Here is a 26,473-nt window from a genome sequence, read left to right on the forward strand (position 1 = left end):
GAAGGCTGGCTGAGTAGAAATTCTACAACTAGAAGGAAAGAGAAAAGCACTCTGAGACTCAAGAGATGCAGAAGTAAAGTGGAGAGGTACAGAGGCGCAAGTGTGTGGAAAGGGCTGGCAACTGAGTACATAGTTGTCTTTTTCAGTTGGGAGAGACACAAGCTCCCAACTACTCTGAACTCCGGGCGAGTTCTGGGCGAGACTCCGGGGACCCAGACTCATGTGGGGAGAAATTGGACTGTCTGGCATCAGGTGGAATTTGAGGGCGACTTTCTCTCAGAGGTGCTTGCATATGAATGGCCTGGCCATTTGCAATCTAAAATTACCTAACAAACTGCAGCTGGATCAGAGAGCTCCTGAACTTCCAAAAGAAAGCCTAAGGCCCCACAGCAGCTTGCATTGCTTCACAGCTGGGCCTCATCTGAGCACCTCCAAACCCCAAAGAAGAGGAATCTGCAGATCTCTCTGTTGCTCCTGCTTGATGGCCTCAGGCAGAGGCTAAATTAACACTTCCTTGGAGATCCAAGAGCCAGTGTACCCAGTAGTCAAGAATGGGACAATCCAAATTACACCTCCTCAGATCCATAAGGGACACACTTAGGGGAACAGATTCAGTGAGCACCAAAGCCCCACTGAAGCAAGTCTTGCCCCATAAGGGTGTCTCCAGCACAGACTTTCTCCCATCATAGACACAGCTGATCCTCACAGCCAATTGGACTGGAGGTCAATTCCTCCCAGTGATACCAATAATAATCAAAGATTAACTACACAAGACTGTGCACACAGCCCACAAAGGGGTGCACCAAGAGTGTCCACCTCAGGTAATTGGGGAGGCTGAGACACTGGGCCCTATAGGACAGGGAGAAATAAAGGGTTTTCCATTTTATAAGGGGCAGTGAGGAAAGGCTTCATTGATAAGGTGGTTTTGGAGCAGATATTTGAAGCAGCATGCTGTGCAGGTAGTGGTGGACTTGTTAGTTTCTTCAGGACTTTGTTATTCTGTGTGAGATGAAAAGCCATAGGAGGGCTCTGAGAAAAGAAATTACGTGATCTGACATATTTTCAAAACATGACAAGCTGCTGTGCTGAAATAGAATGTGTGGGCTAGGATTGCCGGGGGAACCAGTTAAGAGGCTCTTTTGAAAATTCAAGCAAGATAGGATGATGCCCAACATTAGACAATAATTGAGATGATGATAAATGGGTTCCAAATATAAATCAGTGAATCTTGCTCAAGTGTTGAATGTCCATTGTAAAAGAAATGGAAGAGTTAGGCATGAGTCCAAGGTTTCAGGCAATTGAAATTATGAAAATACCATTTATTGATAAAAAAAACTGCAAGAGATTTTTTTGACAATGAAAAAACAGCCCCTATCTGAAACATACCATTCTCAGGAAAGAGGGAAAACAACTATGGTGGAATAGTGCGAAAGCTCGTAAAATACCTGCTCAAACATGGCATATGCCACTTATACTCACATTTTATTGGCCAAAGCCTGTTTCATGGCGTAGTCTACTGTCAATGGGAGGTACTACAAGTCATATGGCAATGGGATGATTATTCAACTGGGATGTATAGTCCTCTTACATAAGGGCAGTGAATAATTGGGAACAACCATATAATCTATCACATCAGCCAAGTGGAGATGTCAAGAAGGCAACTAGATTTGAGTCGAGGGGTCAAGGTTCAGGTTTCAACAATAGCTTCTGAAGTAATGGGATTGACTTACTAAATGAATGTGGACCGAAATGTGAAGCCCAGGGACTCTCCAGTGCCTGGAGGAAAGAGAAATGAGGAGGAGCTTCCAAAAAGCACGGAAGTGTGGCCAGTTGGGTAGGTGGACAACTAAGAGTGGAATTTTGGAAGCCAAAGAATTCAGTGTCAAATGCTGCTGAGAGGTCAAGAAAGATGAGAATTTAAGATTGATCACTGTGCCTGGCTGGTGTGGCTCAGTGGTTGAGCATGGACTCATGCACCAAGAGGTCACCAGTGAGGCTCCCAGTCAGGGCGTATGCCTGAATTGTGGGCTCGGTCCTTAGCAGGTGTACTGGTATAGGAGGCAACCAATCAATGTTGATGTTTCTCACTCACTGATGTTTCTCTCTCTCCCTCTCCCTTCTCTAAAATCAATTTTTAAAAATCCATAATAATAAAAGGGTGATATGGTAATTAGACTGGACAACTCAACAACCTTCTGAATGTCCTTCCTCACAAAGCTGGGGCCGAAGGGAAGCTGGCTAGGGTCCTGGGTGCCTGTGGGCGACCTGGGGGAAGCCAGTAAGGGTCCCAGGTGCCAGGAGAAAGCCGGAGCTGGCAGGCAGGGTAAGGAAGGCCTACTCTTGCACTAATTTTTGTGCATCGGGGCTACCGTGTATGTATGTATGTGTGTGTGTGTGTGTGTATATATATATATATATATATATATATATATATGTGTGTGTGTGTGTGTGTGTGTGTGTGTGTGTGTATATATATATATGTGTGTGTGTGTGTGTGTGTGTATATATATATATATATATATATATATATATATATATATATATAAATATTGGCTACTGTACTGAATAGTATGGAGGTCAAGGACAGGGTTAACGGAGATACTGACAAAAGCCTGATTGGAGTGGGCTTCTGAGAAAATGGAAGAATTACAAGTATAGACAATCCCTGTGAGGTTTGCTGTAAGGAAAGTAGCTGAAGGAGTTTTTAGTGTGTTATTGTTTTTAGTCTATTTTTCTAAGATGGCAGAAATAACAGCATGTTTATGAAAAATCCAGGAATTTTTGCTCTAGTTTATCAAAATGTAATATTATCTATCGTTAAAGGATATACTTTCTTAGATTTGTACGTTAGCAAACACATGACATCCTAATAACAAACTTCTCTTTATATTGAAAACTGACTTTAGAATTAAGAATTGTTGAAGCCCTAGCCAGTTTGGCTCAGCGTATAGAGTGTCGGCCTGCAGACTGAAGGGTCCTGGGTTCGATTCCAGTCAAGAGCATGTGCCTCAGTTACAGGTTACTCCCTGGCCCGGGCCCTGGTTGGGACTCATGCAGGAGGCAACCAATTAATGTGTTTTTCTCACTTCAATATTTCTCGCTCTAAAAATCAATGAAAAAGTATCGTTGGGTGAGGATTTAAAAAAAAAAAATTGTTACTTTTGTGAAACCAGGAAACTATCGATATAATCTAACAAACATATTCAATGAATAATAAATTCTGTTAAAAAACATAAGCATGATTTTCAAGATAAGAGAAATGACATAGCTTAGTTTTTAATACACGAGGTAAAGAAGAATTTATGTTACAAAAAGAACCACATTTATCACGGGGGAAAATCCCAAACTAATAAGTGAACTGCTCTTATTTACATAAGACATTTATTAAGAAAAAAAAAAAAAAAGCATCCTGAGGAACCAGGACCATCTTAATTTGCCAATGAAATCAGACAACTGAAACACAATGTAATAGAAATGGAATTTCTCTTCTTCCATAAAACCAAGTCTAGGAATGCTAGTAAACTTAAATGCAAATGTAAAGACTGCAAGACCAATTTTCTATATAAATCCTTCCAAAGTCCCATTTCAGAAACAGGGATGAGAGAGTTAGGAGAGACAATCTCTGAATCCACCTTTTACATTCAATTCTTTGCTTCACTGACTTCTGATAGTTTGGCGAATTGGAGGTCAGCATTTCTTTTTAAATGCCAAAACTTGACAAATACAATTTGAGAAAGACAGAATAAATCCCAAATGCCTGTACAATTTTCTGTAGGTCCTTGAATTCTACCTAAAAAAGTTACCAAATTTAAGACATAAGTAATTTCCTTTATTTAGATGGTACAATTTTAACAAAAAGCATTATCCAAATTCTAGGATAATTAAGGTGGCACTAAAGTCATATACCCCAAATTCAAGTGTTATTATGCTTTCTGTTATTCTGGGTTATGTGGGGTGTATGTAGGATGATGTATGCAGAGATTAACTTTTCTGGGGGCAGGGGAGTGGTGGGGGTGGATTTTCAATCTGGTCCTAGCTCAGTTTCCTCTCTATGTTCAGAAATCTTCCTCTTTGGAATTGGATACTATTGGCCACTAATATGATCCACTTATAAATAGGTTTCCATCCCTCACCCTCCCTCCCTCTGCCATGGTCTCAAAAAAAAATGTGCCACCTTACCTAGTTCAGGACCTGATTAGAGATCCATTCTCAGCCAAAGCTGAAAACAAGCACACTTGACCTCCGATAGTTTCCAGATTTCAGCTTAGTACAGAGAGAAGTCATGGGCCCTTGACCGTCCTCTTCTGTCCAACATTAGTCTTATTACTATTCTACTACAGGAGCTATTTTCCTTTAAAATATTTAAGATTTATACGTTTAAATATTCAAATGCTATGGAATAGGATAAGACTTAAAAGAAGTATTAATTTGGAAACACACACACACACACACACACACACACACACACACACAAACAAGAAACCTGAATGAGATATCTTATTTTAAAAGAGAGACCCAAATTCCCTGGTTTTCAAATTCAAATTTGACTCGTTTAAAAGAAAAAAGGTCCAGAGAGGTCTTACATTTCCTGATCCCACAGAAACATTCAAATTACTTTATATGTACTATGCTTCCTCATATCCAGTTTTGCTTAACTGTAAAATACCGGTGCACAACAGCACTGAAAATGAGACAAACATAAGCCTTCAGTTATTTAAGAATAGTTATGACCTCAATCAAATCAGATTAGAAAACCAAATTTGAAATATTTTAAGGAGTTAAATTATTGTCTAACTATATGAAATTTTTCAGAGTAATTTTACAAGGAGAGAATTGGATAGAATTTGGTACTTTCCCATATCAGCAGTGACATGGAAAAAAAAAAATGGCAGGTGGAAAAGGGGAGAGAGGAAGAACACAGTGTATAGAGTGAATTATAATGGGGGAAAACCAGTTTCAGAAAAAAATGAGTGAAGAATCTGAAACCATAAGAACAGAGTATCAAATTATATATATGTATATATATACAATAATTTTTTTATCTTAAAAATAAAACTGGAATGTAATTTCATTTAAAATGTACAGCATGCAAAATGCTCTGTAATGGTAAAAATAAATGTACCACAATGTACACTTTCACAATTTTCCAGTAGATTACATTTATGGGTCAAAAATTATCATTATAACCTTTAATCAAATGTTATTTTTGTTTGTTTGTTTCAGCATTACAATTTGCTGTAATTCATTAACTTTGATCTAAGTGAGTTTTAGACACTGATCTCATATAGGTAGTTAGGTCCTTATGTCAAGCACTCATTTACCAGAGAGATCTCTGTCATCATTTGTGTGGACAATGCTCAGTGATACCTGAGCCATTTTGATGAAGGGGATAGGCTGTAGTTTTGCACTAGACTTTTAATTACTCAATTGTATTTCTTTTCACCTTGATACCTTATGATCATTAGAAAGCTACTTACCTAATCTTATGGCCATATTTATGCTAAATGCCCATTTGTAACTGTGAGGAACTCAGGTTACAGACATGCTACAGACTATGGTGTTATAAAAAATCAAGGACACAAGTTCTGCGTAAGAGATTTACTTCTCTCCCTTTCTCTTAAAGCAAGAAATATCCCACAGTTCAGGTTTACATAAGTAGTGCCTTTTTAAATAAATTAAAAGTAAAATGTTACCTTATCTATAAAATTATAAATATTTCTAGCCCATTATACAGAATGTCAAAATACTTATAAATGTATTATGTCCTAATAAATACACATGATGGCACTGAAGCCAGTTAAAAAACAAAAAGCCAGTCATTACACTGGCCCATGGAAACATAGGGTTTTTTCTTTTGCCATCACAAAAATTAAACCAAGTAAGAAAGCAAAGGAGAAATAATAAATTTTACAAAATGGCAACTACTATGACCTCAAAGGCTGTATTAAAATGCCTTCCTTCAATTCAGTAACCAAGCCCATTCTGGAATGAACATTTATGGATAACCAGGTTAGGAGAGTGCCCCTCTTAGTGCTCAGGGCAAAATCATAAGGTATGTAAAAATAATTTTTATATTCTATAACGGCAGACTGAAGCGGTGTGACTTTAAAAACCACAAACCAAGATTTAGCCAACACATTCAGTACTGGCAGGTTTTGATGGAGTGAAGTCTTCAGTGGAAATAAAATTAATAACCCTATGGATGCTGCTTATTTTTACCAATATGAAGAAAGAAAACATGATTGTAAGGTACAATATACTCTGACAGGCCAAAATAAGAAATTGTGATCAATTTAAGTTAACTGTTTCCTACTAAAACATAAAAACTTGATTTCCAAACTGGTTCAATTTGTAATGTGTCTCTTAGAAGAAGTAGTTTTAGTTCTGTAGATTGTTGAATTGCCCTTTTACATAAAATATTTCCTTCATCTTAAAAAAAAGTGGCTTCTGAATGGCGTTGACTCCTTCAATGTGGGAAAGAAGGCTCAACAAACTTGTTTCCAAGGTCCCTCTGAAGTGATTCATTCCATCAAATCTATAATATCTCCAAGTCAACATGTCGAACTTCAGGATTTCGTTTCTGAAAGGAAAAATCACCACCATGTTATTCAGAGCAAAACAGAATCTTCTCTTTGTAGTATTCCTTTTGGTCACTAAAGCCATTGAAAACATTTGATCAAACTATTTCACTGTAGCATACTGTTTGGCCAATTTGCATATCAGGCTTCTGTTATATAGGATTTTTTTTAAAAGAGGTTATCAGTTGTCAGGCTTTGGTATATCAAAAGAGAATAACAAAATCATTTGAAAAGGTGTATGAATATGCTTATGCTCCTTCCTTTCTTCATATTATTCAACCAAAAGAATATATGGCAGCAGAATGAATGTAGAGACAGACATAGGAATCTAGCTGTTTTTGAGTTTTACAAAAGTGTGAAACAATACCACTGTTCTCACTAATTTTTTTCATTTTAGAAAACATTTTTTGTTAAAATGTTACTTACATTAACATGTAATCAATTTATGTTTTTAAATAAAATATTTTTCAATTTCTCAGTTTTAATTTATGATTTGGTAAATATCAGCAACTATAAACAAACAAAAGCTCTTTGGGTCCTCAATAATTTTTAAGAATGTAAAATATGTGAAAATTGTTCATGTACAAACTTCAAAAATATTGCCTGACAAAGTTTTTGAACTATAATATTAACATTAATAAAATAATCTTAATTGAAGTACTTCTATTAATGTGATCAGATCTGGATTATAAAAGAAAAGAGAATAAGTAGTGATATGCTTCCCCTCAATTTTTGCTTTTGTTTTCCTTCAATTTTTAACAAAATTGAAGAATGGTCTCCCTAACCAGTTTGGCTCAATGGATAGAGCGTTGGCCTGCGGACCGCGGGGGGGTCCTGGGTTTGATTCCAGTCAGGGGCACATGCCTGGGTTGCAGGCTCAATCCCCAGTAGGGGGCGTGTAGGAAGCAGCCGATCAATGATTCTCCCTCATCATTGATGTTTCTTATCTCTCCCTCTCCTTTCCTCTCAGAAATCAATTAAAACTATATTTTTAAAAAAAATGGTCAACATTACCTGGAAAAGAATGTATGGCCTTCAAAAAGCTATGTTAAAGATCATTTACAAGTTTTATTTACTCCAAACAAATAGAACTCAAATGTCAATAAATGACAATCTAAGAACACTGAGAGTTTTTAAAAGTTTTCAGTAAAATAACCAATAGGTTGTTATGATCTCCAACTGAACAAAACAAAAAGAAAATATAACATCAGATAGACTAAAAAAGCAAGATACATGTGTTTGTCACCCACCATTTTTTCCCTAACTTAACAAACACATTTGACTAAATATTTTAAATACTATGCAAGCATATAGAATAGTGACAGACGTAAAGAAATTAAAGTTGAGCTACATAGGTTCAAATCCCAATTACCCTACTTTCTTGAACAAATTATTTCGAGTTTTACAAAATAATTTTTCCAACCCAATCATTTCTCACCCAAGGCAACCAATAAAACATGGGTTATTGAGATAATATACATAAGATGCAATTAGCATAGTGTCTGACATACAGTAAGTACTCAAAAAATAAATTATTACTGTAATATTATTATAATGAATATATCTTACTTTTAGTTCCTTCTCAAGTCTATCTACTTCAGCTCCCAAAGTATCAATAATATTTTCTCCATGTTTAAGCATAAATGTCTCTAGTTCTTCAGGAGTTTTTACTTCTTGAATTTCCTATAAAGAGAATGATAGCAGAAAAACAAAATAAAAATTTTATAAAATCACAGTAATATGTTGATGATTTCTTTTAAAAAGTTTAATGAAAAATGAAAAACTTTTTTAAGCTGGCCCTGCTCAGTTGGTTGGAATGACACCAATATACCAAAAGGTTGTGGTTTCCATCCCCAGTCTGGGAGCTTACAAGAAAGCAACCAACTATTCAACTATTGATGTTTCTCAAATCAATGTTTCTCTCTCTGATTACTGTCTTCCTCCCTCTCCCTCCCTCCCTCCCTCCCTCCCTCTCTCTCTCTCTCTCTCTCTCTCTCTCTCTCTCTCTCTCTCTCTCTCTCTCTCTCTCTCTCTTCTTTCTCCCTTCTCCCCTTTCTCTCTAAAAATCAATAAGCATGTCCTCAGGTGAGGATTAAAAAAATTAAAAAGATGCCCTAAATGGTTTGGCTCAGTGGAAAGAGCGTCAGCCTGCAGAGATCCCAAGTTTGATTCTGGACAAGGGCATGTACTTTGGTTACGAGCACACACATTAGGGGGTGTGCAGGAGGCAGTTGATTGATGTTTCTAACTATCCCTCTCCCTTCCTCTCTGTAAAAAAAAAAAAAAATCAATAAAATATACTTTAAAGTAAATAAATAAATAGGCAATTTTCAAGCCACAGGCAATAAAAAATCTATTTCTGAAAAACTTATATTCAAGAAAAATTGAGTAAAATACCACATTAAGGTAGCATAGAAATTAGTGGTAAAAAGCAAAAACAAAAACAAAAACACTATTCAGTAAATAGTACTAGCTCTCTATTCCTCTCCCTTCTTCTCTGTGAAAAAAGATCAATAAAATATTTAAAAAAAAAACAATATAAAAACAAAAAAACATAACTGCCTCTACTATGTGGCCACTTCTTCTGGCATTTCCAACCACTTCTGTGTGATTTAAGCTTCTTTTGAAGATTTAAAAAAATATATGGATTATTTATTTTTTGTAATCCTCACCTAAGGATATTTTTTTCTGTTAAGTTTTAGAGAGAGTGGAAGAATGGGGGTTGGGTGGGAGAGAAACATCGATGTGAGAGAGAGACTTCAATGGGTTGCCTCCTGCACATACCTGACCAATGGGGCAAGGGGATAAAACCTGCAACCCAGATACATGCCCTTGATGGGATATCAAACCCGAGAAATTTGGTGCATGGACTGACACTGTAATCACTGAGCCATACCAGCCAGGACAAAAATATTTCTTGCCAAAACCAGTTTGGCTCAGTGGATAGGGCATCAGTCTTTGGACTGGATTGATTCCGGTCAAGGGCATGTACATTGGTTGCGGGCACATCCTTTACCTCACCAAGGTTGTTAAAAGTACATTAGGTAATATATATAAAATGTCTGGCCAGCACTTTATACGTTTGCACTTCTCTCTCCTCTAGTCCACTCTACAGTAAATAAAAGGATCTCTGTCAAATTTTAGAACCCTAAGAAGTTGAAGGCTAAAGTGACTTTATGAACTATAAAAAAAAAGTTTTATTTTAGCCCTGGTCAGGGTGGCTCAGTTTATTGGGCGTCATCCGCACCTTGAAAGGCTGCTGGTGCACATGCCCAGGCTGCAGGCACAATCCCCAGAGGAGGTGTGCAGGAGGCAGCCCATCAGCTCTCACATCAACGTTTCTCTGTCTTTCCCGCCCTCTCTTTTTTTCTCTCTCAAAAACATATTTTTAAAAATATTTATTTCATTTATTTAAAAAGTAACTTTTTAAACCACTGCTTTTATAAGAAAACAATAAATACATACACTTACCTGTAGCATTTGGTCAAAATCTTGTTTTTCCAAATATGATCTTGTAACAACTCGTCCATCAAAATCTACTTCTGCCTTAAATCTTACTTTACCTAGCCCCAAATCTGTGGCTTTAACATCATGAATTGCCCTGCAATCAATAACAATGGTTACAAATGGTTACATATATATATGCTTTAATGGCACATAGTCTAGAATTATTTTTTCCACCAGTGATGAACATGGACTAAAATAGCTTTCTGAGTGTTTACCATTAAGTGCATCTATCATTTTCCAAACAAATGTCCATTTAGCTATTTTTACATAATGCCAAAGTGTAAACTTAATAAACATTATTTTATGGTAATCTGTATATACATAAATTATAAAGTTAATAGATTTTTAAAAATCAACTCTAAATTACTTTTCAATAATCTGGTCATTCTAACTCATGGTCCCTTTTTTCTTTTTTTAATATATTTTTATTTATTTCAGAGACGAAGGGAGAGGGAGAGATAGAAATGATAAGAAAGAATCATTGATTGGCTGCCTCCTGCATGGCACCACTGGGGAATCAATCCCGCAACCCAGGCACATGCCCTTGACAGGATTTGAACCTGGGACTGTCAGTCCATAGGCCGATGCTCTGAGCCCACCAGCTGGGCTAAATAGCTTCTTTAAAAGTTTTCAAACAATGCTCTAAAGTACTCTACTAGAATAGCTTAGTAATAACTACCTAATGAAACAAATGTAATAAATTGAGTCAACACATATATAAAATGCTAAAGTTACCAATTCCATGGCAGACATTTACCAACCAGTATTGAATGGCTTTTACAAAGTAGGTACAATGATATCTTTATAGATTAGGGGTGTCGAACTCAATCAGAGAAGGGGCCAAAATCTAAAATCCAGCCTAAATCGCGGGCCGAATGGTTTACTGAACACTCATAAACTGTCATTGTGATGGAAACGCAGCGGAGTGCAGTGATGACAGCGCGGTGCGGGCCACATTGCAAGGCCTGGCGGGACGGATTTGGCCCGCGGGCCTTGTGTTTGACACATGTGTTATAGATGATAAAAAAAAGCCCCACAGGGGCACTAGCAACGTGTCCAAGGCAATTCAACTAGTCAAGAGCAGAGCCTGGACTCACCCAGATCTTCTCTTTCCATTATACCATTTTGCCTCTCAGAAAGGGAAGCTCAAGCATAACTGTGTTTCATCCTTTCTGCCCATACCCTCTGGAATCAATCTTCTCTCAAAAAACTATTGAGAAATTATTTTCCTTCTATGATAATCACTATAACATCTTAATAGGACATATACGAGAATAAGAAAACATTGTGAATCCTAGGGTCATAGAGAGCTTTAGGGAAAACAAGTCTAAATGAGACTCCAAGTATTCTTAAAACATTTGACTCTAATTTCTGAGTGATCTTGAGCAAGTTACTAAATACTGAGTCTGAAAGTCTTATCTACACAAAGAAACATATTCATTAACTATCGAGGATAAAAATAAGGATAATTAACATTGTCCTGGCTGTTGTGGTTCAGTTTGTTGGGTGTCATCCCATGCATCGAAAGGTTACCTGTTCAATTCCTGGGTTTCAGGCTCATTCCCTGGTAGGGTATGCAGGAGGCAGCCAATTGATAGTTCATTCTCATATTGATATTTCTCTTTCCTGCTCCCTTCCTCCCTCTCTAAAAATCAGTAAATTATTCTTTTAAAAAAGGAATTAATATTGATAAAGTTATATGTGTCCAAGTTGAAATAAAACTTGTTCAGATTGTCAAGAGGTTATGCAATTTATTCTTTTTTAAAAAATATATCTACCTCAGTCCTTACAAAATACTACTAAATTTGATTATTTACTATACATGAGTAGCAGGTAATGAAAATATCCTAATGTACACTTTCTTTGTGTTCTTATACAAAACTAAGCTGTCATAGGTAGTATCTGTCATGGTTCCATATGATCCCTGCCTCCTGTTTTTAAAGCCCTGTACAAGCCTCTCTTCTTGAATGTGAGCTAGACCTGGTGACTTGCTCCTATTCAACAGAGTATGGCAAAGTGATGAGATGTCATTTCATCACTTTTTAAACATATGTATTGTATTTTATTGATTTTTACAGAAATGAAGAAAGAGGGATAGAGAGTTAGAAACATCGATGAGAGAGAAACATAGATCGGCTGCCTCCTGCACACTCCCTACTGGGTATGTCTGCAACCAAGGTACATTCCCTTGACCAGAATCGAACCTGGGACCCTTGAGTCCGCAGGCAAGAGGCAGCTGATCGATGATTCTTTCTCATCGATGTTTCTAACTCTATCCCTCTCTCTTCCTCTCTGTAAAAAAATCAATAAAATATATATTTTTAAAAAATTTTTTAAAAAATAAAAAGCTGTAGACTTTCTGGATTACTAACATTTATTTTTTCCAACCATTTAATATACAGATCTTCACTCTTATAGAAAAGTTCAAATTTGTCAGTCAGTCTTTCCACTTATAGCTCTTCTTTTACACTTAAATACATAAAACAAAAACTGAGAAAAATAAAAGCAGAAATAGGCAATTCAACAATAGTTGGAGACTTCTAATATCCTACTTGCAGTAATGAAAAAAAATAACTAGACAATAAGATTAACAGGAAAATAGAAGGCTTAAAAACTATAAATGAATTAAATGTAACAGACATATATACAATAGTATGCAAGATAGATCATATGGTAGGTCATAAAACAAACCAGTAAATTTAAAGAACATGTTCTCCAACCAAAATGGAATAAAGTAGGAAATCAATAACACACAGACATTTGGGAAACTCACAAATACATGGAAATTAAGACACTTATAAATCACCAATGCTAAAGAAGAAATCAAAAGTAAGATTAGAGCCGAAACAGGTTTGGCTCCGTGAATGGAGTGTCGACCTGTGGACTGAAGGGTCGTCCCGGGTTCGATTCCAGTCAAGGGCATGTACCTTGATTGCCGGCACATCCCTGGTGAGGAGTGTGCAGGGGGCAGCTGGTCCATGTTTCTCTCTCATCGATGTTTCTAGCTCTCTATCCCTCTCCCTTCCTCTCTGTAAAAAAATCAATAAAAAAAAAAATATTTTTTAAAAGTGAGAAAATTATTTTAAATAAATGAGAATAAAGCCTCAAAATATCAAAATTTATAGGAAGCAGCAAAAGCAGAGCTTGGAGGGAAATTTGTAACTATAAAAACTTATATTAAGTTTAAGGATAGCAAATCAAAACTTAACCTACTATCTTAAGAGAAATTGGAAAAAGAGCAAACTAAACCTAAAGCAAGCATAAAAAAGAAAATAATATAGGTTAGAGCAAAAATTCATGAAATAGAAAATAAAAAAATAACAGAAAATGAATTCAACCAAAAGATGGCTTTCTAAAAAGATCAACAAAATTTACAAACCTTTAGTTAGACCAACCAAGAAAAACAAGAGGAGGCTCAAATTACTAAAATCAGCATTGAGAGAAAAAACACTACTAAAGAAATAAAAAGAACTACAAAGAAGTACTATGTACTGTTGTTAGATAACTCAGAAGTAGTGGACAAATTCTTAGACACCAAGTACCGGAACTGACTCAAGAAGAAAAAGACAATCTGAACAGATGTATAACTAGTGGAGATAAAATTAGCAATTAAAAAAAAAAAAAAGCAAACAAAAAAAACAAAAAACTAGTCATACAGAAAAGGCCATGCCCAGATGACATCACTGCTGAATTCTACCAAACATTTAAAGAAATACTAACAAATATTCACAAACTCTTCCAAAGAATATAAGAAAAGGAAACATTCCTCAACTTTTCTATAAGGTATTACCGTGATAACCAAAATCAAAGATATTACAAGGAAAAGACATTAATATGGATTTTTTTACATTAAGTTACTAAGCTTAATACTTATTTTAAGAATGCTCAACTTCTTTAAAAAATATATATATATTTTTTTAAATATATATATATATATATTTTTTTTTTTTTTTTTTTTTTTTTTTTTTTTTCATTGATTTCAGAGCGGAAGGGAGAAGGAGAGAGATACTGAAACATCAATGATGAGATCTGACTTTGGATGCATGCAGGAGACAACCAATGGAGTGTCACTTGATGTTTCTCTCTCTTTCTGTCCCCTCCCTTCCACTCTCTCTAAAAGTCAATAAAATAAAATAAAAAATAGTCTCAGGTGAGGATTAACAACAAAAAGAATGCTCAATTTCTAATCTAGATCCATCTAGTAATTATTTTTCAAGATTAAACATACAGGTCTTAATCACTCATTTGTTTTACCAATTCAGACATATAGGCCATTCTTAAAAGATGTAACTCAAAGAGTTTAATTATAACCAAGAAGAAAAATACACTTTTTAAAAATATATATTTTATTGATTTTTTACAGAGAGGAAAGGAGAGGGATAGAGAGTTAGAAATATCGATGAGAGAGAATCATTGATCAGCTGCCTCCTGCACACCTCCCACTGGGGATGTGCTCGTAACCCAGGTACATGTCCTTGACCGGAATCAAACCCAGGACCTTCCAGTCCGCAGGCCGACGCTCCATCCACTGAGCCAAACCGGTTTTGGCAGAAAAATACACACTTATTTTAAAGTTTAAAATTGGAATTTTAACGGATTGTTCCTTCCACTTCATTATGAAACTACACTGCTACTGAATTTCACTGAAAAAATACTATCAGAACTCTGTATCTTGCCCTAGATAGTTTGGCTCAGTGGATAGATTCCAGTCAAGGGCATATGCCTGGGTTGTTGACTCGATCCACAGTAAGGGTCATGCAGGAGGCAGCTGATCAATGATTCTCTCTCATCATTGATATTTCTCTCTCTCTCCCTCTCTCTTCCTCTCTAAAATCAATAAAAATATATTAAAAACAACAACAACAACAACAACAAAAAACAGGCCTCTGTATCTGATTCTCTTCTAAGTCTTCTGTTCTTTATTCTTATACTAGAGGCCTGGTGCACAAAATTCGTGCACTGGGGGGAGGGCGGTGTCCCTCAGCTCAGCCTGTAGCCTCTCCAATTTGGGATCCCTCTCACAATCCGGAATTGCTGACTCCCAACCACTCACCTGCCTGCCTGCCTGATCACCCCCTAACCATTCCCCTGCTAGCATAATCAACGCCCAACTACTCCCATGCTGACTCGATTGCTCCAACTGCCCTCACTTTGCCAGCCTGATCGCCCCCAACTGCCCTCCTCTGCTGGCCATCTTGTGGTGGTCATCTTTTGACCACATTGGGGTGGCCATCTTATGAGAGGGTGTTATGGTCAATTTGCATATTACTTCTTTATTATATAGGACTAAAGGCCCTGTGCATGAATTCGTGCACAGGGGTCTGGCTGGCCTGCTCCATTCGGGGCTGATCGGACCAGGCCAGCCAGGGGGGTAGGCGGTGGGCGGTTGGCAGGCCCTGCCCCCTGGTTGAACTTGTGGTTGAACTCTCAGTTCAGGGAGCAATTTGCATATTAGCATTTTATTATATAGGACAATTTAAAAGATAGAGATTATCAGGAAAAACTTAAAATAAGTTAAAACAATAAATTTATTTTTGAAGAGAATATAAATTATATTAAATATGGTAATCACTTCCCCATGATAAAAATCTTCTTAAATTTAGTATATTCAATTTATAATTGTAATACAAATATAAGGCAAATATAAATATGAAAGCTCCACCCAAGTGGTTTCACATTAAGGAGACAACTACTTTGCAAATTTCTGTTCCTTATTCTAAACATTAAAGATACACAAAATTTAAAAGAATACTTAAGAAGTTTCCTAAATGCTTTCATTTGCTAATTGTTGTAAGTTTGCAACTCTGAAAATAGATTAAAAAGTTCTGAAGTCTAGGAATCTAAAACCTCTTCTGAAAGTATTTACAACCAAACATACCTATTTCTTAATGATCCTATAAACCTTAGCAGCAGCATAGGAATAAACTGACCTTACTGATGGGTCATTCTCCAGGAGTTCAGTAAGCCGCTGTACTTGTTCCGGCTGGATGGATCGCCCTAGCAGTGCTTCGGTGTTAGTGTAAATGAGGAATGCTGAGACAACGCCTAATAAGGTGCCCACACCCAAAGAACCTAGGCTGTCGTACAGTGGATTGCCTAAATAAAGCACATAAGAAGTCAGTAAGTTAACATTTTCTATTACTTCATTGAGCTTTAGAACATAATCAATAAATCAAAGGACTTCCAATTCATTCTGATTCCTTTAATGACTTTCTCCTAACAGATTTAGTTACCTTACCACAAAATGGGGATGACACAACTTGCTTCATATTACATGGGAATATTACTGGGCTTAATTATTTAAGATCTGTTTTTTGCATCTGGCTATTATATGGGTGAAGCTTCAGAGCATTTTCAGATTAGAGAATTCATGTACATACTAGAGGCCTGATCCACAAAATTCATGCAAGGGCCTTAGCCCCAGCCCTGCCACCATTACAGTCGGGGGCCTCTGCCACCTTTGCTGCAGCCCCCGCCTGCTGAGGCTTTGTCCAGAAGGAAGGACGTCAGGAAGCATGTCTGGTCTAATTAGCATATTACATTTTTATTATGATAGATTAACAACATAATAAAGAGTCCATTTCTGTTAGCAGTATCAATAGCACTTTTCTTATCCCAGGTTGACAAAATAATTATAAGCTCAAAAACTGAAAGAAATAATAATTTTTGTATCTTATTCCTACCAAAGTTTTATGAGAAAATTATAAAAGCCATATAAAAACATATATGGTTCATTCCTTTATCTTTCAATCAAGAGTGATTACATAGCTAATACTATATGGATACTAAAAAGAAAGTTCATTCACTGCTGCTCTAGGTACCTTTGAGCAGTGGTTCTCAAAGTAATATTTTGGTCCTTTGACCATCAGCATCAGCATCACATGAGAACTTAATAGAAATGCAAATTCTCAGGCCTTACCCTAGATCTTCCAAATCAAAAACTCTGGAGGTGGGGTCTGGATTCTGTGTCTTCCCAACCTCCAGGCAATTCTGATTCTAAAATTTGTCTTTGATTATTAGGGCTTAATTCTCTTCCAAAACCAATGAGATGCTTTATAAATATGTACATTAATCTATATATATAAAAGCCTAAGTGACTGTTACGACCGGTTGCTATGATGAGCACTGACCACCAGAAGGCAGATGCTCAATGCAGGAGCTGCCCCCTGGTGGTCAGTACACTCCCACAGCCAACCTCCTGCGGCCAGCCAATTTCCTGTGGTCCCTCCCCCCAGGTAGGTGATCCTGATTGGGGCTGGACAAGACAGCACCAATTGGCCCCAAATACTGGCTGGGCCAAGGGACCCCACCCTTGTACAAATTTGTGTACTGGGTTATCTAGTATTTATATAACAGACATCAATTAAATATTACAACACATGGCTTTTATTACTAGAGAAATCTGTTTATTCGAAGATAAATGTCAATATTAAATTTAAGTCTCTTAATGCTTGATAAACCATAATTTACTAAAAAACTCAATTTACATACTAGTTTTATTAATATTTAGTAAGAAATATAACACTGAAAAGTAAACTGACTTTTCTGAATTAGTCTTAAAAATGATCCACTTGTGAATACAGTATAATGTACTAGGAGGCATATAATTATAGAGATTGAAATAAAATATATTGCATTGCACTTTAGAAATCCAAATTTCATCATTTTTATTTAAAAATATATGTATATAAATAATCCTACAGAAATCACAGGAATATTAGCTAAAAATATATTTATTGGCATGTTAATTTAATTTAAATTAATTAATTTAACTAAATAAAACTTAATTCATGTGAATATGCTTAAAACAAAAATTTTATGTTTGACTAACATAATATAAAAGAAAATAATCTATTAAAAGTTTACTTGTCAAGTCACACTTTTCTTAAGCCTGAAATTTTGCTAATAATGATTTATATCTAAAATGATAAAGTTAGCCAGAAAAACAATAAAACATCAAAGAATTCTGGTTAAGACTTAAAATGTATATTCAAAATGAAAAGACCTGTTCATATTTTAGAGTATTTTAAAAAACACTATAGAACTATAAGAACTTATCACCTCCAATTATTTAAATATGCAAGTACAAATGGTTTAAAATGGAAGGAGTTCCATTCAAGACTATTCCAACCTCAGAAATTTGAGTCTTTGCATACTAAATGATTCTGTTTTACATTTTGACTTCTAATTCATCTGTAATATACTGGCCTTTAAAAGACTTAACTAGCTACCAAAATGAGGGTGGAACCAACTTGAGTCAAGGAAATAGGAAAGCAATAGCACTTATTATTGGGACTAATAATGCAAAAGAAATTAACAAGAGCCACAATATGTATTTATTTAGCGCTTTAGAATTTATTAAAGTTCTCTTTGCATTTATCTTAATAAACCTGTGAGGTCACTAGGACAAATATCAATACTTCTACACATAATAACTGTGTAACTTATGGTAAAGAATAATTGCATAATTCATTAAGTCACAGTTAGAAAGGTTTAGTGTATTACCGAAATGCTCTATTACAGACTTCCTTATTTCTAAGAGAAATTCTTAACTCAAGAGAAATTTTATACTTTTACTGACCAAATGTTTTATACAAATAAGTTAATAAGTTAGGTTAGTATAAAATTAACATCTAACAATCTATCGACTTAAAATTATTCAATGATGTAAAAGAAAATTTCCACATAGGATTATTTACGTAGTACAAATAAATCACCTGTAACATAAGGAATATTTACCTGTTATGGAAGTAAGGCCCATACAAGTGGCTGCTATTGTCACTCCCAAGACTGCTGCAGTATCCTCCAATAAAATAACATTTGTACTAGGATCACGACTTTCCATTACTTAATCATTGGGGGGAGAGAAAAAAGAAACTTTCTGAAATCTTAACTTGATACTCTCGGATAACATTTTAATAAGTATCCATTTAAAATTAAGATTTAAATGAAGATTAAAAATGTGTGATATCCTGATTTTGAAAACACTGCTCAGTGCAAACAATTTTACATGTTCAAATTGCTTTTTAAGTTACATAAGCATATACATAAATACTGTAGTTTACTTAAGTTAAATGTAAATATAAAGTATTCATGTTCAAATCACATTATACTTCTCTTTTTAAATGAACTGATACAGTGGGGGGACAATGGGGTGATAAAGGACACATATGTGATACCTTAATCAATAAAGAAAAAAATTAAATTTTAAAAAATGAACTGATATATATATAAGAGCCACACATAAGGAAGATATTTTGTACATACTTATGAGGAACAAAGCAATAGTAGTAGGCAATTTTAAGCAAATAAAGAAGATAAAATAATACACATGGTTTCTAAAGCACATACCATACTTGTAAAATGACATTCCTTTGGCTGCAGCACTCCTACGAAGTTCATTTACAGCAACAAGAAGTGTTGCTGAAAGAAAAGCATTCATATCAGCAAGGAAGAAACTTCATGCCTCCAAACTTTAAAGATGGTATCTCAAAAGATAAATAAATATGTATAATACTTTAATGCCATGGTTGGAATTAAGGAAAAGTTCTGAATTAATTAGTCATTATCAAGGTCCCAATTAATCATCACAACATAATGAACCCCATATTTCAAAACCACAGTAATTTAAATATCATTACCACAACAGCAGCTTTAATTTTTTGGACAGTTACTATTTGGCAGGCACCACACTAAGTAAGCATAGTCATTCTTGATCCTCCCAACCTTTTGAGGCAAGTAGCATTATCACCATTGTATGGAAAAGATGAATGAAATAGTATGCATAGAAAGTGACAGTGTTTCAGAAGTAAACATACTATGAGTAAAGCAGTGAATTAGGCAGTTTCATATATGATAGTAGCACTGCTCTGTCATAATATTGCTATGGCTGAAACTTTCAGAAACTTGGACAAACTTCTATTACAAAAAAAGACAGCCTTCTTTGATTAACATACTAAAACCTCTTTTTAGAACTCCATATATAGTTATATTTTTATACTTCATTTCAAATGTTCTGAGTTTTATGATCTGATTAGAGGCCCACTGCATGGATTTGTGCACTGGTGGGGATGAGGCCTGCAGGGATCGGCTCTCGGAAATCCTTAGCACTGCCACGGGTGTGGGAGCACACTGAACCACCAGGGCACAGCATTGAGCGTCTGTCCCCTGGTGGTCACTGCACGTCATAGTGACCAGTTGTTCTGCTGTTCGGTCGATTTGCATATTAGCCTTTTATTACCTAAGATACTCTAGAAGAAATAGCTTTTCCCTTGCCCCCACGCTTTACAGAAACAGCCACAGTACATCATATAGTTTACTCCTTAAAAGTAGACAAAGCTTAGATTCCTATTCCCAATTCTTTTAATTAACTACTAAATATATATTACTAAATTAAGAATAAAGAAATACTATGACAGTACATACCTCCTTCAGATAACAATGATCCTGCTAAAATACAATATGCCTGAAAAATAAATATTAAAATAAAGCATAAATAAATATTTCACTAAAAATCACAACTGTTCATAAATAAAGTTTATAATATTTAAAATGGAAACATGAGCCGGGACCAGTTTGGCTCAATGGATAGAGCGTCGGCTTGGGGACTGAAGGGTCCCAGGTTCGATTCTGGTCAGGGGCATGTGCCTTGGTTGTGGGCATATCCCCAGTGGGGGGTGTGCAAGAGGCAGCTGATCGATGACTCTCTCTCATCGAAGTTTCTAACTCTCTATCTCTCTCCCTTCCTCTCTGTACAAAATCAATATAATATATTTTTAAAAAATAAAAAAATAAAAATAAAAATAAATGGAAACATGAATTTTAATTCAAGCCAGATAAGGATCTTGATGGCAAATGAGGAAAATGAGATAGGTGGTATCTTCATATGAGAAAACAGATAAAAGCTTAAAAATGTTAAAATTATCACCTCATTTCATAATAATTAGAAGATTAATACATATATATACACGCACATATATACGTATATATACATATACATATAACACACATATATGTATATATATGTATATATACGTGTGTGTGTGTGTGTGTGTGTGTATATTACTAGGCGCCTGATACATGAAATTCATACATGTGTAGGGTCCCTAGGCCTGGCCAGCGATCAGGGCCAATCTATGGAGCAACTGGCAGGGCAACTGGTAGGGCAATTGCCAGCTCCGCACCCACGACTGCCACCAATTGCCTCCCACTGTAGCGCCAGGCCACATCCCTCTGCAGATCACCTCCCTCTGCAGGAGGTGACTGGTGGGTGATCTGGGACAGCGCCAACCGGCTTGCCAGCCCTGCCCCCTCGCTGCCAGTTCACTCCCTCTGCGGGGCAACCGGTGGGATGATTAGGGGGGCCCCCACTGGCACTCGCCTTGGCTGGCCTAGGGCCTGTGGGCTGGGGGTAGCTTCTGCATTGAGCATCTGCCTCCTGGTGGTCAGCGCACATCATAGTGACCAGTTGTTCCAACTGTTGTTCCACTGTTCAGTCAATTTGCATATTAGGTTTTTATTATATAGGACTAGAGGCTCAGTGCATGGATTCATGCATGGGTGGGATTCCCTCAGCCTGGCCAGCGCTATTGGGGTGCTGGTTGGTAGGGGGTAGGGACCCCGGGAAGTTGGCCGGCCCAATCAGGGCCAACGGCGGGATGGCCTGGTGGGGGGGCAGAGGAGGGGAGGAGGAGGCAGGGGCTGCAGGAAGTTGGCCAGCCAGCTGGAGGAGGTGAGAGAAAGGGCTGCGAAGGGGAAGGGCCACAGGATGTTGGCTGTGGGAGCACACTGACCACCAGGGGGCAGCTCCTGTGTTGAGTGTCTGCCCCCTGGTGGTCAGTGCATGTCATAGCAACTGGTCGACCATTCACTCTGGTTGTTTAGTCATAGCAGTCCCTTAGGCTTTTATATATATATAGAAATGTATACATGGGTGGGCAAAAGAAGTTTACATTTGTGAGTACATTAAACAGTTTAGATTAAAAATGGGGCATTTATTATTATATAATTTTATATAATTTATTATTATATAATTTTCCATACATGCCCACCCCTATAAATAATATAGTCTTAGGTTATAAGTACCCCACATTCCAAAATGAGGTGCTATACTATTACAGAATGTATACCATGACCTAAGCTCAATTAATGATATAAAAGGTAAAAGTATTATTTAATTAATATAAAATTTTTGAAGTTCAAAATTAATACAAATTATTTGAAATCTGGGGTTGTGAATACCAGAGGCAATAAGGTCCACTTCCATGCTCAAATAACTTATAGATTTGTTTGGATACCAAGTATAAAGAGAATCCTTTCTGAATTCTGATTCCAAGGCATATAGAAAGAATTAAACTAGCAACACAAACTTTTAAAATTTTTAAATGAAATTTAAATCAATCATCTATAGAATTTTTAACATTATTTTGGACCTCTAAGCTTCTCTGAAATAGAGGTTGAAAATTTTGAACCCTGTCCAACACTTTCATAATTCTGTTAAGGAAACTGAGATTTCCAAAGGCTATGTGATTTACTTAATAAGAATTAGAACACACACACACACACACACACACACACACACACACAAAGAGTTAGAACACAGGCTTTTCCGTTTCAATTCTAGGTTCTTTACACTCAATCATGCTGCCAATCTGAAACACAGTAACAAAACTTCCTTATAATTGTTTTTAATCCTTCTATCTTTCCAGAAAGAATTTAATAAGAGGAGATACCATATATCCACCAAGATTTTTAATAAATATAAGCTGGTTTATGGTGTGCTGAATCTACTTTTTACAACAAACAGTCATGGTCCTAATTAAAAGGAACCCCATTTAAGCGGCCAGGCCCGGAGCAGCGGCTGCCAGGCTGGGAGCAGCCAGGCCCGGAGCAGCGGCTGCCAGGCTGGGAGCGGCCAGGCCCGGAGCAGCAGCTACCAGGCTGGGAGTGGCCAGGTCCGGAGCAGCAGGGTCTGGTGCGGCCAGGCCCGGAGCAGCGGCTGCCAGGCTGGGAGCAGCCAGGCCCGGAGCAGCGGCTGCCAGGCTGGGAGCGGCTAGGCCTGGAGCAGCTGGGTCGGGTGCGGCCAGGCCTGGAGCAGCAGCAGCCAAGTCCAGAGCAAGTCCAGAGCAACTAGGTCGGGAGCAGCAGTGACCAGACCCGGAGCAGCTGGTTGTGGAACGAACCAGAGCAACAGAGGCCAGGCCCAGAGCAGCCAGGCACGGAACAGCTCGCTCCTGGCCTGCCCCTGCCCCACGGCTGCCTCTCAGACATGGCTGGAAACTTTTGCGGGAACTTGAGGGTCTGCTGAATCAAGTGATGAAGGCTTAGATCTGGATGTGTTGAGTTAGTATAGCGCTGGGGTGTTGATCTGTGAGTGCCTTGGGTGGGGCCTGGATGAGGCTGGTTGACCTATTTGGAAATGTCTTTTGTGTGAAATGTATCATTGGGCATGTGGTGGTATTATTGATATGAGAAAATGCTAAGTAACTGATTTACTATCTGAAAAAGGATTTACTATCAGGGAAAGGGAGGGAGGAAGAGACTGAACATAAACTGTGCACCTATGGATGAGGACAATGGGGGATGGGGAGGGGGCAGAGGGTGGGGTGGGAACCTGGTGGAGGGGGGAAGAAATGAGGAACCTTTGTAATAATATGAACAATAAAGATTGATTTAAAAAAATAAAAATAAATAAAAGGTACCCCATTTAGTTACTAAAAGATAGAAGAACTTCTAGAAGCTTTAAAACTTATATACACAATTTAAAATTTAATTAATCAATCCCTAACTCCAGTGCAATTAACCTCTTTGCCACTATAAAGTAATATTGTACTAATTAAATGAATGATAAGACAATGAGATAACTATAACATGGTCAAACCCCTGCAGAATGGAGGAAATACCTTCTTCATTTTAATTATCTGAAATGTATTACAGTAAGAAACTAATCAATAAGAACTATAGAAAAAGCCTAGTTTAAAAGGTGTAACAAGGTATTAAAATGAGATGTACTCCAGTTGAGAACAAAATAGGTTACAAGCACCCCACATTCCAAAATGAGGCGCTATACCACCTATTCAAGCCTTGCATAGGTGGCCCATGCCTGCTTTTACAACTCTTAGCTCCAAACCCATAGCTAGCATAAACACAACTGTGCTCATCAAGGGAGCTGCCAAGGAGGGTAATTTCCTGGAAGTGCCCATGACAGAAGAAAACAAAACCCAAGACACAGCTTTAAATCTCTACAAAGGAAACTGATGCAAAATGACATTGATGCCAACAAGTAGTATTTTCTTGTCCCCTATCCCTGTTTTCAATGCTACCAGACTAGGGGTGTGAGAATACATACAGTGACTATGCTCCCGTCCTCTCATTTCTCCAGGAAGGCTTACCAGGATGAGGGAAATGAGAAGCTGTAACTTTATAACAATTTCAACATATGACTATTACATGGGACTGGATATTTTAATCACTGATAGGTGGTTGTTCTTGGGACTAAAAGTGATAGAAGTCTTTCTTCTTATTTTCAACAGAAACTAGAAAAATTAATGGGACTGCTCAATATTATAACTGTACCTATAGTGATGATCTTGTTCGACATCATTGAATCATGTATTTAGAAGTCATGCTCAACCATATTCTAAAAAATACAACTACAGTTAAATAACACTACAAAACACAGTCAAGAAGGTATGTTAGTCCTGTTCTTCAACATCAAGAACACGAAGTATTCCACTAAAATTAAATACTATGCCATATAACTTCAAAACTGAGCGGGAGGCGGGGGGGGGGGGGGGGGGGGGGGCGGGGGGGGATAATTACCCAAAGCAGAGATTCCATTGGTTGAGGATGAAGCAATCCCATAATTCCATGGTACCAAGATAATCCTGCACCCATCATGAAAATACCAACACCACTAATTAGTGAAGCAATATAGCGCATATTTGAAAATCCATACCTGGAAAATAAAAATGGTAATATAGTTTATAAGAACTACAAATGGTTTCCTTTTAAAATATATTGTAATAAAAATGAAAAAATTATTAGAATATTAAGTTGTTATGATTTTATATTTAAGTAAAGTTTAAGTGCCAAACTCAAATAAATCAGAAAATAAACACGTAAAGTGGACAAAATTTAAAACTAATATTAAAAAATACATAAAAACAATGAATACGATTTAGTATAAGTATCTGCTAATTTCTTTTCCATATAGTCTGTTTTGATTTAGAACTTTACTATCATGTACCACAACAAATGCTGGTAAAGTTAATCTTTTTAAAAAAATGCAATCAGATGTTTATGAGCAGGATAACATTTAAATTTCCTTGTAATGCAGCTTCTAATTGGATTATTTTTGTCTTTTTGTACAGCCAATGGGTGATTTATATTACCCATATTTGGTGCTGAGAACTTGCTTCTGGTTCTACAATATATAGTTTAGCACAGAGCAACTGACTACTAGTATTAGGACTAAGAGCTTCAGTTTTCTCAATGTTTCTAAAGACAAATTTTAAAATTCAAATTATTTTTCCAAGCATCTTTGGTATTTATGTGCATTCTTTTCTATTTCTATATGTACCAATAAAGTACTGACCATTAAGTTAAATAATATGATATAGTATAAAAGGAAAACAATCACTCAATAATAAAAATATTTCCTAGGAAATTTACTCCCAAATCCAAATGCTATGCACCCTTTTGGCAGATGAAAATTTAAACTAGAATTCTTACTAAAAACCGATTTTTAAATTCTTTTTCTAAGTGTATAATCTTGACATAGGGAATTCTTAGTTTATAGATGTGATAATGTTCTACAAGCTTGATTTAAAAAATTTACTTGCTTCTAAAAGTTTCCCCCACCAAAATAATATTGGAGATAAATATAAAGTTAAAGTAAATGAAGACCTAAATTAAATAGCATTACTTTCATTACCTATTTTCAAGAAATCTGTAGGTTCTTATTGAAATTTTTAATTCAGTATATCTGCACTGTTCAAAATAAATCATTAGCCACATAAGGCTATTTAAGTAATGCTAAATAAAATTTTAAATGCAGTTCTTCAATTGCACTAGCCACATTTCAGGTGCTCCATAGCCACATGTAGCTAGTGACTATGATAATGAACAGATTTTGTAGAATATTCTACTGGGCAGCAATAACATAGGTTATTGAAAATATCTTAAGAAATTTTTATAACCTACAATTTAAAATTTTTAGCTTGTTTTAAAATTTTGGTGAACAAAGCTGTTAACTTAGCCAAATCGGCTAGGGCTATAGCTAAGATTTTAGAGTGGGTGGTCTATTAGTCTCAGTATGATATATATGTTTCCTTTGACCAAATAAAACAGAACTCTAAGATCAAAATACGAACTTTGTTTTAAATTAT

General features: G+C 36.5%; 1 protein-coding gene across 5 annotated transcripts in view; it reads right to left on the bottom strand.

Moving 5' to 3' along the window:
• Positions 1 to 5,397: 5,397 nt before the first annotated feature.
• SLC30A9 (solute carrier family 30 member 9) overlaps positions 5,398 to 26,473 on the bottom strand; it is a 52,537-nt gene continuing 31,461 nt past the window's right edge. For 4 of the 5 annotated variants that reach the window (XM_045573036.1, XM_036417509.2, XM_036417525.2 and 1 more), the window contains 8 exons: positions 24,906 to 25,041; positions 20,511 to 20,550; positions 19,437 to 19,508; positions 18,825 to 18,932; positions 16,016 to 16,181; positions 10,050 to 10,179; positions 8,148 to 8,261; positions 5,398 to 6,580 (listed from right to left, as the gene is read on the bottom strand). In XM_045573036.1, coding sequence (XP_045428992.1) covers positions 6,536 to 6,580; positions 8,148 to 8,261; positions 10,050 to 10,179; positions 16,016 to 16,181; positions 18,825 to 18,932; positions 19,437 to 19,508; positions 20,511 to 20,550; positions 24,906 to 25,041 — 811 coding nt within the window. In that variant the 3' untranslated portion in view covers positions 5,398 to 6,535. The remainder of the gene's footprint in view (positions 6,581 to 8,147; positions 8,262 to 10,049; positions 10,180 to 16,015; positions 16,182 to 18,824; positions 18,933 to 19,436; positions 19,509 to 20,510; positions 20,551 to 24,905; positions 25,042 to 26,473) is intronic. The other variant, XM_036417517.2, reaches the window with a different exon arrangement.

The sequence above is a fragment of the Pipistrellus kuhlii genome, unplaced genomic scaffold (genome assembly GCF_014108245.1).
Source record: "Pipistrellus kuhlii isolate mPipKuh1 unplaced genomic scaffold, mPipKuh1.p scaffold_m20_p_1, whole genome shotgun sequence".
Lineage (NCBI taxonomy): Eukaryota > Metazoa > Chordata > Mammalia > Chiroptera > Vespertilionidae > Pipistrellus > Pipistrellus kuhlii.